The 14,178-nt window shown below is 38.0% G+C and overlaps 2 protein-coding genes across 6 annotated transcripts in view; one reads left to right on the top strand and one right to left on the bottom strand.

The window, feature by feature from the left end:
- Positions 1-8,492, top strand: part of LOC134817924 (protein SET-like) — a 101,717-nt gene extending 93,225 nt beyond the window's left edge. Inside the window, exons 2-7 of one of the 2 annotated variants that reach the window (XM_063827293.1) lie at positions 2,134-2,302; positions 2,607-2,747; positions 4,054-4,161; positions 4,504-4,581; positions 6,406-6,582; positions 7,878-8,492. In XM_063827293.1, coding sequence (XP_063683363.1) covers positions 2,138-2,302; positions 2,607-2,747; positions 4,054-4,161; positions 4,504-4,581; positions 6,406-6,582; positions 7,878-7,985 — 777 coding nt within the window. In that variant the 5' untranslated portion in view covers positions 2,134-2,137 and the 3' untranslated portion in view covers positions 7,986-8,492. Of the gene's footprint in view, positions 1-2,131; positions 2,303-2,606; positions 2,748-4,053; positions 4,162-4,503; positions 4,582-6,405; positions 6,583-7,877 lie in introns of both variants that reach the window. The other variant, XM_063827292.1, reaches the window with a different exon arrangement.
- Positions 8,493-12,344: 3,852 nt separating this feature from the next.
- The window catches only part of LOC134817956 (atrial natriuretic peptide receptor 1-like), a 56,332-nt gene continuing 54,498 nt past the window's right edge, over positions 12,345-14,178 (bottom strand). For 2 of the 4 annotated variants that reach the window (XM_063827341.1, XM_063827343.1), the window contains one exon: positions 13,187-13,538. In XM_063827341.1, the coding sequence (XP_063683411.1) occupies positions 13,263-13,538 (276 nt within the window). In that variant the 3' untranslated portion in view covers positions 13,187-13,262. Of the gene's footprint in view, positions 13,539-14,178 lie in introns of all 4 variants that reach the window. The other 2 variants (XM_063827344.1, XM_063827342.1) reach the window with 2 other exon arrangements.

Here is a 14,178-nt window from a genome sequence, read left to right as displayed (position 1 = left end):
ACTTCAATGTAGGTTGAAATAAACATGCTTTTGACTCATGTTCCTTATGAATTTTACTCATGGATGCCTCCAAAATGTCCATGATCTGTTGTTGAAAAATTTGTTGAAATTAACAGTGAGTGGTTGATAAGAAATGTGACAGCAGATTAGCTGACGAGATACTTTGCACTGTCCCTATCCACGAAGATCTCTTGAAAGAAGCTGCCTAAACTGGTACTAATCATTTTAAATGGGAACTTGATCCCACAAACGCTCAGCAGGTTTAGAATCAATTTTAAACCTCGTTAGAACATGATAGTGTACGAGTATTGCATGTACACTAAGAAACAATAAGTAAATTGAATAAATTACATTCAATTTCAGCAATGGTCAATTGGCTGACTATAAGGTCATGGCCTGAACAAACAATTTTTCAAATAGTCAAGTGATGCTAAAGCAGAGCACAAATGTGTAATAAGTTAATAGATTAAAAACTGATTCATGTGATGCATTACGCAGAGCACAGATAAAAATACTGATTCAATGATTAAAATTAAAAAGAACATGATAGTCAAATCAAGTGATGCAATGGTCAATGTCCACCTTAAAAATATGATAAATTAAGTAAATTTATAGTTAGAACTGGAAAAGGTCATTCAAACAATGTATACATTCAATCAAATCAAGTGACGCAATTGGCAGAGCCCAATCATAAATCATGAGCAGTAAAGGGGGGGGGGGGGGGGGGGGGCAACCATGTTAAAGTATATCCCAGGGTCAAAATCGGAGAAAAAAATCTACATTTTAATATACATTAATATATTAAATATATATATACATTAATATGTACACCTACAATTAGTAGATTTATATTCTTCGTTAAGATTTACAAGATAAGCCAGTTGTCAGTCAGGAATCAGGTTGAAGGAGACACTAGATATATAGGGGCGGTTCATGCCTTCTTTGCCTTTCCACGCACACCGTACCTCGTACTGCTACTAGCACACTCATTATTTCCATGCTCCGATCAGATCAGGCATGTCCTGATGTTACACATCACCTAGTCCTCCTTTGTCTCTGCAGCAAGTGACATCCTTTGATTTCTGACCCCTGATCCTGCTAAGCTAGCACTCGGGAATATTATGACTGGGATAAAGTGGTGGGTTTTGGAAAATTCCGCCATATTTTCCCCGGTCATTAATTATCCCAGTCATAAATTAACCTGCTATAATGTTCCCGAGTAAGGTAAACTAATAGTAATACATTTTGATGCTTGGTGGGTTTTGGAAAATTCTGCCATATTTTTCCCGGTCATTAATTTTCCCAGTCATAAATTAACCCGCTATAATATTCCCGAGTAAGGTATGCAAATTTGGTATCTACACACCTGACATCACGTGGACGACCATCGGTCATCACCATTGCACAGCCATGTTCTTTAGGTTAACCATGATGAATAGAATTTTGCAATGCGAATGAATATTCAATTATTTTGTTTTCCTTAAAGCACCAGGGTCATCTCAAACAGTGCAGTTATCCTCAAAGACCACCTGACTGTGATTAATGCTGAGGGGTCTTGCAGTATTTAGGGTAAGTGTGGCCTGTTCCGAAGAGATTCGAGAGATGTATGGTTCTGTGATAGAAAGTTCCATAAGAATTATTATGTTTATGTTGGTCCCTGACAAGTGACAACATACGTTCATAGGAGATATTTAATATTTATTCGCACAAACGGACCACTAATTGGTTATGTGACTCCTGTTATGTAGCTTAGACACGTTGTGCTTTAAGATCAGACCCACTAGTTCCTACCAGCAGGTGCACCCAGCTCAGCATCCGTTCTAGAACGTTCTTCAAGAGATTTAACAAAAGATAGTCCACTGACCAATTTCTATAAGTTTTAATTGTTTGCAAAAAATGCTTTATCAGTAATATTGGCTCACATTGGGCCTGTTTACGTTGAACATTGCTTTATATCACTGCCAGAGGGTCTGATCATAACTCTCAATTTCCGCTCACTACATCTGGCACAGGTTTTCCATTATTTCCAAACACAGTCTTCTGTTCACGTCTATGAAATATTACATTACAACATTGCAATTGTACTCGATTCCATGTTAATAAATGATTGTTAATCATTATAATTTGTTTTAGCAAGATGGCAAATGCTCAAGCCAGCCCCAGAAAAATGCCTAAGTTAGACCCAGCTGCAGACGTGAAGGCAGACACGAATGGTGATTCTCAAGACATTTTAGAAGAAATCGATTCAATTCAGACCTCATTAGATTGTTTAAACGATCAAGCCAGCGATGAAATTCTCAAAGTAAGTATATTTTGTAATTTACATCATTAACTTTAGACTCTCAACTAATGAACAGCGATCTAATTGTTTTTGTTTTAATTACTTTAATTAGTCTTAAGCATGACATAATGAATATGATACATAAGTCATCTGAAGTTAAGTAGTTTAAAACTGTAACATGAAGTCGCTTGTTCGCTTTTTAATCGAACGCACGCTTTAAAGCATCTTATTAAAACAAGTTAAGAATATATATTTAATTTTTAAATCTACCCTTCATTACCAACATTTACCAAAGGAATTAACCTAGTTTTATGTACACTTCCAGGTAGAACAGAAATACAACATGCTGAGGAAGCCCCATTATAAGAAGAGGAGTGACTTGATAGCAAAAATCCCCGATTTTTGGTTAAATACTTTTATGAATCACCCGCAAATAGCTGCTTTGTTAGACGAAACTGATGAGGAGGTATGTTATTTCGGGGGGGATGCAACGTCAATTAATGTCAGTATTCCATAAAAACCCCAAACTGACATTGACATTAATTGACATTAATTGACATTAATTGACATTAATTGACATTAATTTGTCTTGAAATTTGAGATTATCATTATTCGATAAATATTCAAGATATTCACGTCTTTGAAGTTAGACCGGTTCAAAAAAACAAAATGTCCTTGAATAATTATGAGTATTAAATAAATGAGTTTAATCTTAAACAGAGCTGTTTAAGATTCGTTATTCAAATATAAATGTCATGAAGGCATTTTGAATAATTATGAGTATGTTCTTATCTGTTGATCCTTAGGTTCAAAGACCACCAAAAAAAATTTCAGCTTCCAGCTCTTCCATCTTCGGTCCCCACCGGCCACGCCCATATTTTATTAGTTTCTTATACAGGTAAAATATCTAGAATCGGCTTTTTTAGTATGAAGGAGTAATGTTAGAGCTAACATTACTCCTTCATACTAAAAAAGCCGATTCTAGATATTTTACCTGTATAAGAAACTAATAAAATATGGGCGTGGCCGGTGGGGACCGAAGATGGAAGAGCTGGAAGCTGAAATTTTTTTTGGTGGTCTTTGAACCTAAGGATCAACAGATAAGAACATACTCATAATTATTCAAAATGCCTTCATGACATTTATATTTGAATAACGAATCTTAAACAGCTCTGTTTAAGATTCGTTATTCAAATATAAATGTCATGAAGGCATTTCGTTTAATGTGGGTTTTAAGTTCTGATGATGTTGAGAACCACGCCCTTGGATGGCCACGCCCATTTAAGAAAATTAAATTTCGGAAAACCGTATTATTTTAGTTTTATTGTTTAATGATCTGAATTTTTTCACATTTCACATTTCCATATGTGATAGTAGTGAATAAATTGATGATATAAACGTTCCAAAGTGCTAAAAATATGGTAGAACTACATAATCTCTGGTCGAAAAATATCGTGTCAATTAATGTCAGTATTCCAAAATTTTGCAAAACTGACATTGACATTAATTGACATTAATTGACATTAATTGACATTAATTGACATTAATTGACATTATTTGACGTTGCATCCCCCCCGTTATTTCTTATTGTTCTTTTGATTTTCAGCATAACTCTTTTAACTCTTAGTTTTAAACACACAATTCTTAAATTATAAGAACAGCTGTTCTTCATACCACGATCCCCTGAAAACGATCAACATTACGTCAATATTTCTTATCCTTCACAACATAAACATTGCACATGTTTTGTTAACAGTGTCTTGCTTGTTTAGGTGTTGAGGTACATGACCCAGCTCTCGGTCGAGGAAACAGAGGATATTAGGTCTGGCTACAAGATAATATTCGAGTTCAAAACTAATCCCTTCTTCGAGAACAGTCAGGTAAAAGGTTTTTAGGAATTTACTGATTATTTACATGTCCGCTGTAGTTTTTCTTTCTGTAGTCTTGAAATGAAGAATGAATTTAAGTAGTTACCTTATTTTTATATCTGGTTACTGAACACGGATATTCCTTTTTTGTTTGTTTGTTTCTGGTTTGGGTTATAACTTAAACACTTATTCCTCATCAATTGTGACAATTAACCATATTACCAATGTGCATGCTACTCTACTCGATACTCATACAGCAATCGCTATTACTAAACTGACCACATTTCTATAATCCGCTTTCAGGTCAAAATGTTCTTAACCTTGATTATACTAAATTCAATTTAAACGTTTCAGTTGGTTAAAGAATTCACGATGTCGGAATCCGGCGAGATGGGAACTTCAGAAACTAAAATCAACTGGAAGCAAGGCATGGTAAGTTATCTCAGACGGTCACTGATAAATTAAACATTTCTACTGTAAACCCCCTGATTTTCACCCTTTAACTCCTATATCTCTCAGTCATTCGCCATATTTAATCATCCTGGAAGGGGGGGGGGGGGGGGGGACGGTACTTAAACCCAATGCCCATTATACCTCAACTTTTGGTCAAATGGGCATGGGCTTAAAACTTGAGTTATGATGAAAATAAACACCACCATCGTGTCCGCCATCCTCTGATTAGTAAGAACAGCTGTATTTCAACTCAATATTAAGAGTATGGTGTTAGAAATATTTATTTTAGGTTTCGACCGAAAAGTTATGAAAACGATTCCCATTTTGCCCATTTATTCCCCCCAACTTTTGGCGAAATGGAAGGGTTGGGAGCAGACCTTAAAACCTTTAAAAAACCTTAAAAATCGTGAAATTGCCAAAAAAAAAACCTTAAAAAAGGAGAACAAATTACAAAACCTTAAAAAGTTTTTGAGAACCTTAAAAAAGCGTTCAAAAAGCCGGAATTGGCATCTTCTCAAATTATACCTAGCAATGTGTATCTCGGATTGGCATTTGCTCAAATTATACCTAGTTAGGTGTACCTCGGATTGGAAAAAATAACTGACTTTTTTTTCTTTCTTTTTTTGCGATACGGAAAGAAAACTTGAAAAAACAACCATAAAAACCGCAGGAAACACTGAAAAAACCTTAAAAAACACCGAAATAAAACCTTAAAACCTTTAAAAAAAGAGAGAACCTTAAATCACAACCCTGCGAAATGGGCATCAATGGGGTTGCCCCCCCCCCCCTATGGTACTGGTTAGCTAGCTGGATTCTGTCGAATTTTATCGGTAATTGCTAGTAGCTGATTGGTATTTGATCTTATCACATATCAGAAGAATGTGAACCACACTTCGCAATACCCCATCTCCATTTGCTAACCACTAACGTATTATACTAGATATAGATCCTATCTCTAGATTTTTGAAGCCCTGCTACAGAATTTTGAGTTAAATTTGCGCCATGAGACGATGGTAGATTATTTTTGTTGATAATATGTTGTCAAATCGCGTGACCCTAAATTAGCCAGGATATTTGTGCGGTAGATGCTCACGTTTTAAATGATTCTGAAGTGCAGTTGAAACTTTTATCCCTGGATTTAAGCATACTGAGATAGAAAATTACATCGTGCTTCTTTAACTCCGAAATAATAATGTTTAGAGTTTGGTGTTTCGCTGGTGATAAAACATGAATTCTTCAATTCTCCTTTTCAAAGATAACATAGACTAAGGAATGTTTAAATTTTGCAGTTTTTGTCTGAGACGACACTTGCACCTTTCAAATGTATAGTTGCTCTTCTAAAAGAGTAAGACTACAAGTTACAATTCTGAAACTATGCAAACATTCTAAAAAAAGCAACCCAGTTAATTTTGGTTCGACAATAGATATTTTGTTCAAAGCAACAGCATCCATGCATGTACACAAAGAACGTAATTATGAATGATTTCCTATTAAATCATTTAGTTTCAGTATAATGCCATGAACTAAAACCTAAATGACTGTAACTCTTGGACTCTTTTAAACATATCTTCTAAGACACAACTTATATCTTTTATCCCTCAAAAGTTACCGTTGTCATGAAATTTAGCGTTACCTCGACTCATTAATCGATGAGTGATGAGTCACTACGTGTTCAACCCGTGCCTGCTGGAATTATCCCTGAAATATATGAGAGAAGAATATGATTCATTGTTATGTTTTCAGTTTACTTCAGTCAAAAGTGTATTGTATTTGTAAAAAATAACTAAAATAGACTACCCCCAGGCATTAACAGAGAAAAGTGGGGATAAGGGTAAAGAGAAGGTAGGAGGAAAGAGGGATAAGCCCGGTGATGACCCTCCTAGCTTCTTCTCCTGGTTCGAGGACAACTCAATGGGTGGCGACGAAGTTGGAGAAGTGATCAAGGACGACATTTGGGCAAACCCGATGCAATACTATTTGGTAAGAACACAAAATTGGCGGGAAATCTTTGAATGACCGTTGTGGGCGAAGTTTACTGATTATAAGCCAGATCTTGGTACCATCTGAATAAGCAGAATAAGTTGGTGCATATTGCCGGTGTTTTTCTTGATTTCCAACTAAGGCTTCGGTTTGAACGAATAATGTTCAACTGTTGAACACGCGGTAAAATTTGGTTTCTTTGTAAATTTTGACCCGAAATTTCTGGGCTTTTGCGTGGAAAGGGTACATTGGTTAACATTTACAAGCACTCATAATCGCGCGCGCTTTTCCCACGCGCAAAATCTTCTGTTAACTTGAAGAGGCGTTCCCTCCAAAACTGTCCTGTTTGAGTTGTACACATCACAGTTTAGAGCTTGGCAATAGTAGTCAACACTTCCTTTTGTTACTTGTATATCTACACGATGCGAAGTTGGCCGCGAATGCCACTCGTTAGAAATTTAGTAGTTCGATGAAATATTCTAATAATGTGGAAAGCATTGTTGATGGGCTTGGGACAATGGGGCAGTCTCAAATTCTATATTTGCGTTTTTGACAGTTACCACACTCGATCATTCAGCGATGCTGAGCATTAGAGTCAATTTTGCTACATCTCTTCGACCTTCATTTTTTCGTCAAATTCAAGTATTTACCACAACCCTAGTATTGGTGTTACCCAGTGGCGTAACGTTGCCTGTTGGCGCCCCCGCCGAAAATGCGCCCCCTTGTTGGCGCCCCCTCCCCTTTTGGCGCCCCTCCCTAAAATTGAACAAATTAGGTGATTTTAGAGGATACGCCGGTAAAATCTCTAAAAAAGGGGGGGGGGGGGGGGGGGGGCAACCATATTAAAGTATATTAAAGTATATCCCCGGGTCAAAATCGGGAAAAATCCTACATTTTAATATACTTTAATATGGTTTTCTAGAGAAAAATGTGCAGTTTTACTAGTACCTCAGTTAAGTTTTACTAAATTGTTCCCACATTCAAACGACGATTTCGCAGAGCGGGGTCAGCGGGGCCCTTCGTTACGCCACTGGTGTTACCTCCGTCCCCGTTAATTTCATGCTCCCTTTCGCTAGAAGTAACATTTAAGTGAACACTCCTGACGGTGATACTCTAACTGTCTACCTTATCGGACGTTAATTGAACGCACGTTAAAATGAATGCTAGGGCCTCCAGCGTCCAATTAATGTTCGTTCAAATAAAGTCCGATAAGGTTTATTTTGATAAGTCGAACTAGTCGAATGGCACGAGAAGACAGATTTTATGTTTTAATGCTTATATTCGTCAACACCTAGGATCTGGACGAAGATGAAGAATTAGAAGATGATGAAGACCAAGATGCTGAAGACGAGGTAGAAGGGGAGGATGATGATGGTGCCGGGGAGGGAGAGGAGGAAGAATAAAACCTCTTACTTAGACAACTGCTCAGATATACTTCCTTTATTTTGACCGATTCTGCCGCTCTTATCCTCCCGCCACAGCTTATTTGATCAAAAACTTTAATCATGACTTACCAATTATACGCCAAAATTGCAGCCCAAATACTTTAAAGTGTGATCAAGTTGATTTGATATATTGAATATTTTAATTTAAATGGTTTACCGCCGATAACTGCATGTTGTCTATACGAATAGCAACAGTAGTTGACCGAAAACAGTCATTATTATTCGTTGTTTTATGCATTGAAAATATTACAAACCCCTATTTTTATCCATTTCAACTGTTTCCGAGGTGTTTTCCAAATTTTGACAACGTTGGGAGAATTGCTTTTATTAATGCATTTGCCATCAGCATAAGGGTCAGGATAACTTCTTGGAGTGCTTGCTCATTGAGGGTTAAAATAACTTATTATTTGCTGTAATATATTTCGATACCAACCCTCTTTTATCAACATTATATTTTGAACAAAATGAGTCTATAATTAGCAAAGTCGTGGGAATTGAAGACACAAAGGCACTTAAATGTTAAAATCTGGTATCTTCGTAGCCACATTGGCGTGGGTTTAAGAGAATCGATGAACAGCGGAAATCACTTTAGTTTTCTTGAAATGTGTTAATTAATTACACTCACAGCAACCAGTCTCTGGTGGTTGACGACCGATATACCATATACACTTCACCAGTCTCGAATAGGTCAAATTTTACCCTAATTGAGGAATATGACGAAACGGAATCGTCCATGTAAGTGTTATTCTATTGAAACATTCCAAGTGAAATACCCGGTGCTCGAGTTCGGCTGTGTCAAAACAAATAACAAATAAACTTATACCGTGGCTAATCATTAATTAGTTCGGAACTGAATGTAATGGTTAAAAACGAATACATAATTGAAAACAGATCGTACTTTGCATATACGATCAGGAAGCAAATAAGATAGCAGAATGCGGTTGAACTTAAAGGGCTCTGTTGTCAAGTTAGCATCAAAATTATGAAAATTAATACATAATAGTGAATGTCATGTTAGATACAAATAATAACTAAGATGAGACAGGATGACATTCAAATAAAAGACTTTATTAAAGTTGGTGTGCGGTACAATGATATGACGTGACATGATGTACGCATTATTTGCACTAGAAAAAACACCGCGCGAAATTTGATGTGATCTATACAACCAACAACAATTAACTAACTGAACCAAACCACATACAGAAAGATTTTACTTATTCACTCGCCAGCGAGTTGACACGTGATTTTAACGCCGTGATTTCATTGGTCACCTTTATTATATAACGCGCCGCAAAACCTCTAAATATAATTTGTCGACCGCGCGTGCAATAACAAATAAACTCAATTTAAGCTCCGAAATGGGCAATAATATGTTTGATCTCATGCAACGCATGGTTCGCCTGGGGACCCCAGGCTATAACGTTCATAAACTAAAACATAAAAGATATTCGGCTAGAGGAGCTTACTGGGCGGCGCTCAGCCTGTCATTCCGCCGAATCTCTATTCGGTTTATGAACTTACCTGGGGACCCCAGGCTATTATGTTCATAAACATTATAAAATAAAGATTTGGCGGAATGACAGGCTGAGCGCGGCCCAGTAATTTATGAACATTATAGCCTGGGGTCCCCAGGTAAAGAGGAGCGAGCAGTAGATTAGCAAGCTAGGTAACACATAAAAAGGCTTGATACACGCTGTATATATACCACTTTTCACAGAAAAGAATAATATTTTCTGCCGCGCCGCGCGCGAAAATCACGTCGTGACCCCCATGGCCCATTGTCGTTTTACTAAGTGGCCACGTTCAACGTTCCACTAACTCTAAGGGGTCGTTCACATATTACTTAATCAGCCGAGGGGGGTTTTCAAAAAACCCCCGGTTGATTCAAATGCTTACAGTAAATTGCGGGGGGTTTTGGTTACTGGGCTGCGCTCAGCCTGTCATTCCGCCGAATCTCTATATCAATATTGAATATGTTTATGAACATAATAGCCAAAGGTGGCAGGTAAGGTTTTGGTCGTTGATTACGTAATCAAAATTTTAATTTTTTACCGATTTTCGAAATACTAATTGGACAATTTTCGTTATAATTAATTATGTAATCAAAATTCTTTTCAAGTCTCAGACAGCAATGAATAATATAATGTGTATTTCTTGTATCTTTACATCAAAATTTAACTCAAAAATGGGGGGTGTCTTATCTTGATTACGTAATATAGGAGGGGGTTGGGTCTTGATTACGGGGGGGGGGGGTCAAACCTTGATTACTTGTAGCGCGATGCACTACTGGGTCGCGCGCGCATCAAATAATTCTTCTCGCAACCACCGGTAGATCGGCGAGATGCACCATGCACTGTGCCTCACCGAGCTGCGAAGGATTGACATCGTGAATCAAGTAATATAGGGGAAGGGGTTCGGTCTTGATTACGGTTGATTACGGAGGGGGGTAAAAATTGCCAAAATATTGATAACGTAATATGTGAACGACCCTTAATATCGTGGCCACGATTAGATACAGCCGAGCACTCGTGCGCTGCGCGGCAAGTTTACAACTTGGAGGACTTCGCCGCGCAAACTAGCATTTTTGCTTCGCATCGTTGCATTAACGGATGATACTAGTAAAATATCCGTCGACGAGTCCAACTCGGCGCGCGTCCTGGTAGGTTGTAAACCTGCAAATCTTTGCAGAGCAACTTGACCATTGTTAATGATCTGGCCCGGCGCGCGCTACTTCGTAGCTCTTGCCATCGGGCCAACATTTCGAGAAGAAAGCGGCGCGCGCTACTTCGAAGAAATTTAGACGAGTAACATCCGTCAACAGAGCAACGATCTCGATGGGTTGACACCGTCAATCAAGTCTACAACGTATGACAAAGTAAAGGAAAGGGCTCTGGTTAGAGCAATGTCACGCAGTACGCTAGGTGAATTGTGAAAAGGAAAGGCGTGCCTCAGTCTGGTTATGCTTTGCCTATGCATGTTTAGCTGTGCGCTCCCACTAAATGGCTCGCCCAAAATTTAAGACAATTCTTGTGAAAAGTTGTAGGTTTATATCAAGATGCGCACCGAATTGGACTCGTCGACGGTCTTGAATATTTGAAACAATTATGAACAAATATTTTAAGAGTATCACCCGTTAAATGAAAAGGCCCTGATCGAGGGTATGAACAATGAAAGTAATCGTAATCGGTGTATTTTTGAACGCTGATTCCGAATCACCCCGATCGACGTAGGGTAAAAATTGAATATGCTTCCCTGGAGAGATATGGGAAAAAACTGTTTTGATCACTTGACACGTGACAGGCTAGTAAAACTGAAAACACGAATTTGATTGTATAGGGCTCGGGTTAGGGTTGTGGTTAAGGTTATACATAACTTAAGTTTAGGGTTATGGTTAAGTTATAGTTAGGGCTAGGATTAAATTAGGGTTTATGTAAACAGTAAAACCGTTTTGTTCGGCTGCAAAACCATAAAAACCAAAGTCACGTGCTAATTTTTGGGCTGGCGAATAAGTAATTAAGAGCCTTAGTTAATTGTGGGTACGAATGCGTGGCCGTATATATCGTGGCTTTTATTAAATGAAATAACAAAAAGGATCACGGCGTGGGCTCTTACTTCACCTAACCATGTGCTTTCGCGCCACTGCGGGCGCGCGCTACTGCAAGCGCAAGGGCTCTGGATAGGGCAAAGCTCTTACTAATTCGCTCGCCCAAAATTATCACGTGACTTTGGTTTTTACGGTTTTGCAGCCGAACAAAACGGTTTTACGAAAACCCTAATCCCAACCCTAATCGTAACCTCGAAGCTATCCATAACCCTAAATAACCCTAACCCAAAACAATCGAATCCGTGTTTAACTAGCCTGTCACGTGACCAAAACAGTAAATTTCCTGGGAAGCGTTTTTATCCTACGTCATACCCTCAGGGCCTAGTTTTCACAAGAATTTTCCTAAAATTTGGGGGAGCGATTTAGCGGGAGCGCACGACATGAGACAAGTTTGTCATACGTTGTATGACCCGCCGCGCACGAGTGCGCGGCTCCCCATGTATCGTAGAAACTCTACTATAGTGAAGCGACAGTGGGGGTCACCACGTGATACAAAGACAAGTAATGCTTTGATGGCGCTGGCAAGTAAATCAGTAAAAACGAAGCCCCATTTAATAAGTGATAATGGATAAAACAAACTGAATCCCATCAGCTGAATTCCATCGGAATGTTTTATTTTAATGCAAATAGGTGATACTGAAAAGTGAAAAGAGCGCCGTGCATCGGCGCATAGGGATTGTGGATTGGCGTACCAGGTAAACCGAAACATTGATAATGATAATCAATAATAATTATAAAGTCAAACAAGTGAAACCGACACTTTTTGAAGACAACATTGTCAATAATAAATAGTGTGATGATTTGTCAAATATTATTTACACCGTCATTCCAAAAAGAAATAAGTTTAATTTAATTGAATATCACACATTCAATATTTTCCAAGGACAAGAGCGTGCCTACAAACTGTACTCACTAAATCGAAAAAGGAAGGACATTTTGAGCTGCATTTAATTGGGTTTATCTTGTTCAGCAATAAAAGCACAAACCATTTTGTGTCTAGTATCGGAATACAATATTAGACTATAATATAATTATAAGCAGTAAGTGGGTTAAATATTCAATATTTGATATTGAATATTTCAATTTTCAATCCAACGCCCTGGTTATACAGATACATGTCAACTCTAAAATCATAAACTCTAATATTTACAAGACAAGGATACCAATGTTAAAAAACAAACGTAGAAAATTGTAACAAAATTGAAAACTCAGAGCGAAATTCTACCGACGTATTCTGTAAATATAGGAACACAACGTCCATTACATAATACATATGTTGTTGACTTCCTCGCTCCAAAGTAAGCTTTAACTTGTTACCAAGCGCTGGTGGAAACTAATGCACGACCGATTTCCGAACAAGCCACGGCAAGTTAAACTGACATTATCCGACCAATTGACCATTACCGACAAATCCATCATCATTCTTGACACTTTTCACTTTTGCAAAGATATGAGATATAATTTTTTCTTGAATTTGAACAGTCTTCTAGTTCTGATAAAATGCAAATGATCGACTTCGCCATTGACATACCCAGTCACCCTCATCTTTACAAATCTCTCCATAACCCAACATAACCCCATAATAGATTGATGACGTAATCACAACAACTAACACGACACTGCCATTGTCAAACTGCAGAATCTTCCAGATTGTTGAGTTCTCGTAAGAGTGGCTCGCACGATTTGTTGGCGCGTTTGTTGGCGCCAGGTGACCGCGTAATTGAGCCGTTGGGAGATGCTCTGGGTAGAGGGCGGTACCCTTTAGGAGGTGGCCGAACTTGACTCCCTCTTTTGGAGGCATCTGAAGCTGGAGTTAGTGCAGGAACAGTGCTTTTGACTAGTTTTGGACGAAATTTGGTGTCGTCAATTCCATCACAGAAGTACGTTTTCATTGCTCCTTTACCCTGAAATATTATTGTTTTACTTCAGTGTTCGTTAAATTCAAGTCATGAGAGTGCTTATAGTGGTAATTACATAATTAGGAAAATTATTTAAACCCAAAGCAATGTTACTCTTATGCCATGATACCAAAACCTTTGAGAACAAGAGTAAGAATAGTTGTTATAGCATATTCCGAGATTTTTGAGAAAATACCCGTTGGCGTTAGAGTGCAACTGCAAGTAATGCTTTATTATAGCCTTTAGCAACTGTAGCTTAGTTACTAGCTATATCTTTGAGGCAGTCATACTCATAGCTATAGCTATTTCTTTGTAACTGTAGGTAGTATATTGTAGATATGGCTAGTTCGAATTTGGTTTGATTAGCTATAGCAGGTGCAGTGGTACCCGAACTAGAAACACGCTACTATTGGCTACAAAAATCATGGTAAATGCTTCACACCAATGGCAATACCCTTTAAATCGATCTTTCACAGCACCGTATAATGCACCAGAATAGCAAACTGGTACCAGAATAGCAAACTGGTACAGGAATAACAGTTCCATCCTTTCACTCATGCTCAGAACTTTCAATTTCCAGTGACGGCTGTTCGTTTAAATGAATTGGAGTTCTGGCGATCACATTTTCGAATGTTCTTGAGGGTAC

Source organism: Bolinopsis microptera, chromosome 7 (assembly GCF_026151205.1).
Source record: "Bolinopsis microptera isolate Bmic1 chromosome 7, MBARI_Bmic_1.0, whole genome shotgun sequence".
Classification (NCBI taxonomy): domain Eukaryota; kingdom Metazoa; phylum Ctenophora; class Tentaculata; order Lobata; family Bolinopsidae; genus Bolinopsis; species Bolinopsis microptera.
Note: the sequence above shows the minus strand (reverse complement) of the source record. Positions and strands in the feature narration are given on the sequence as shown.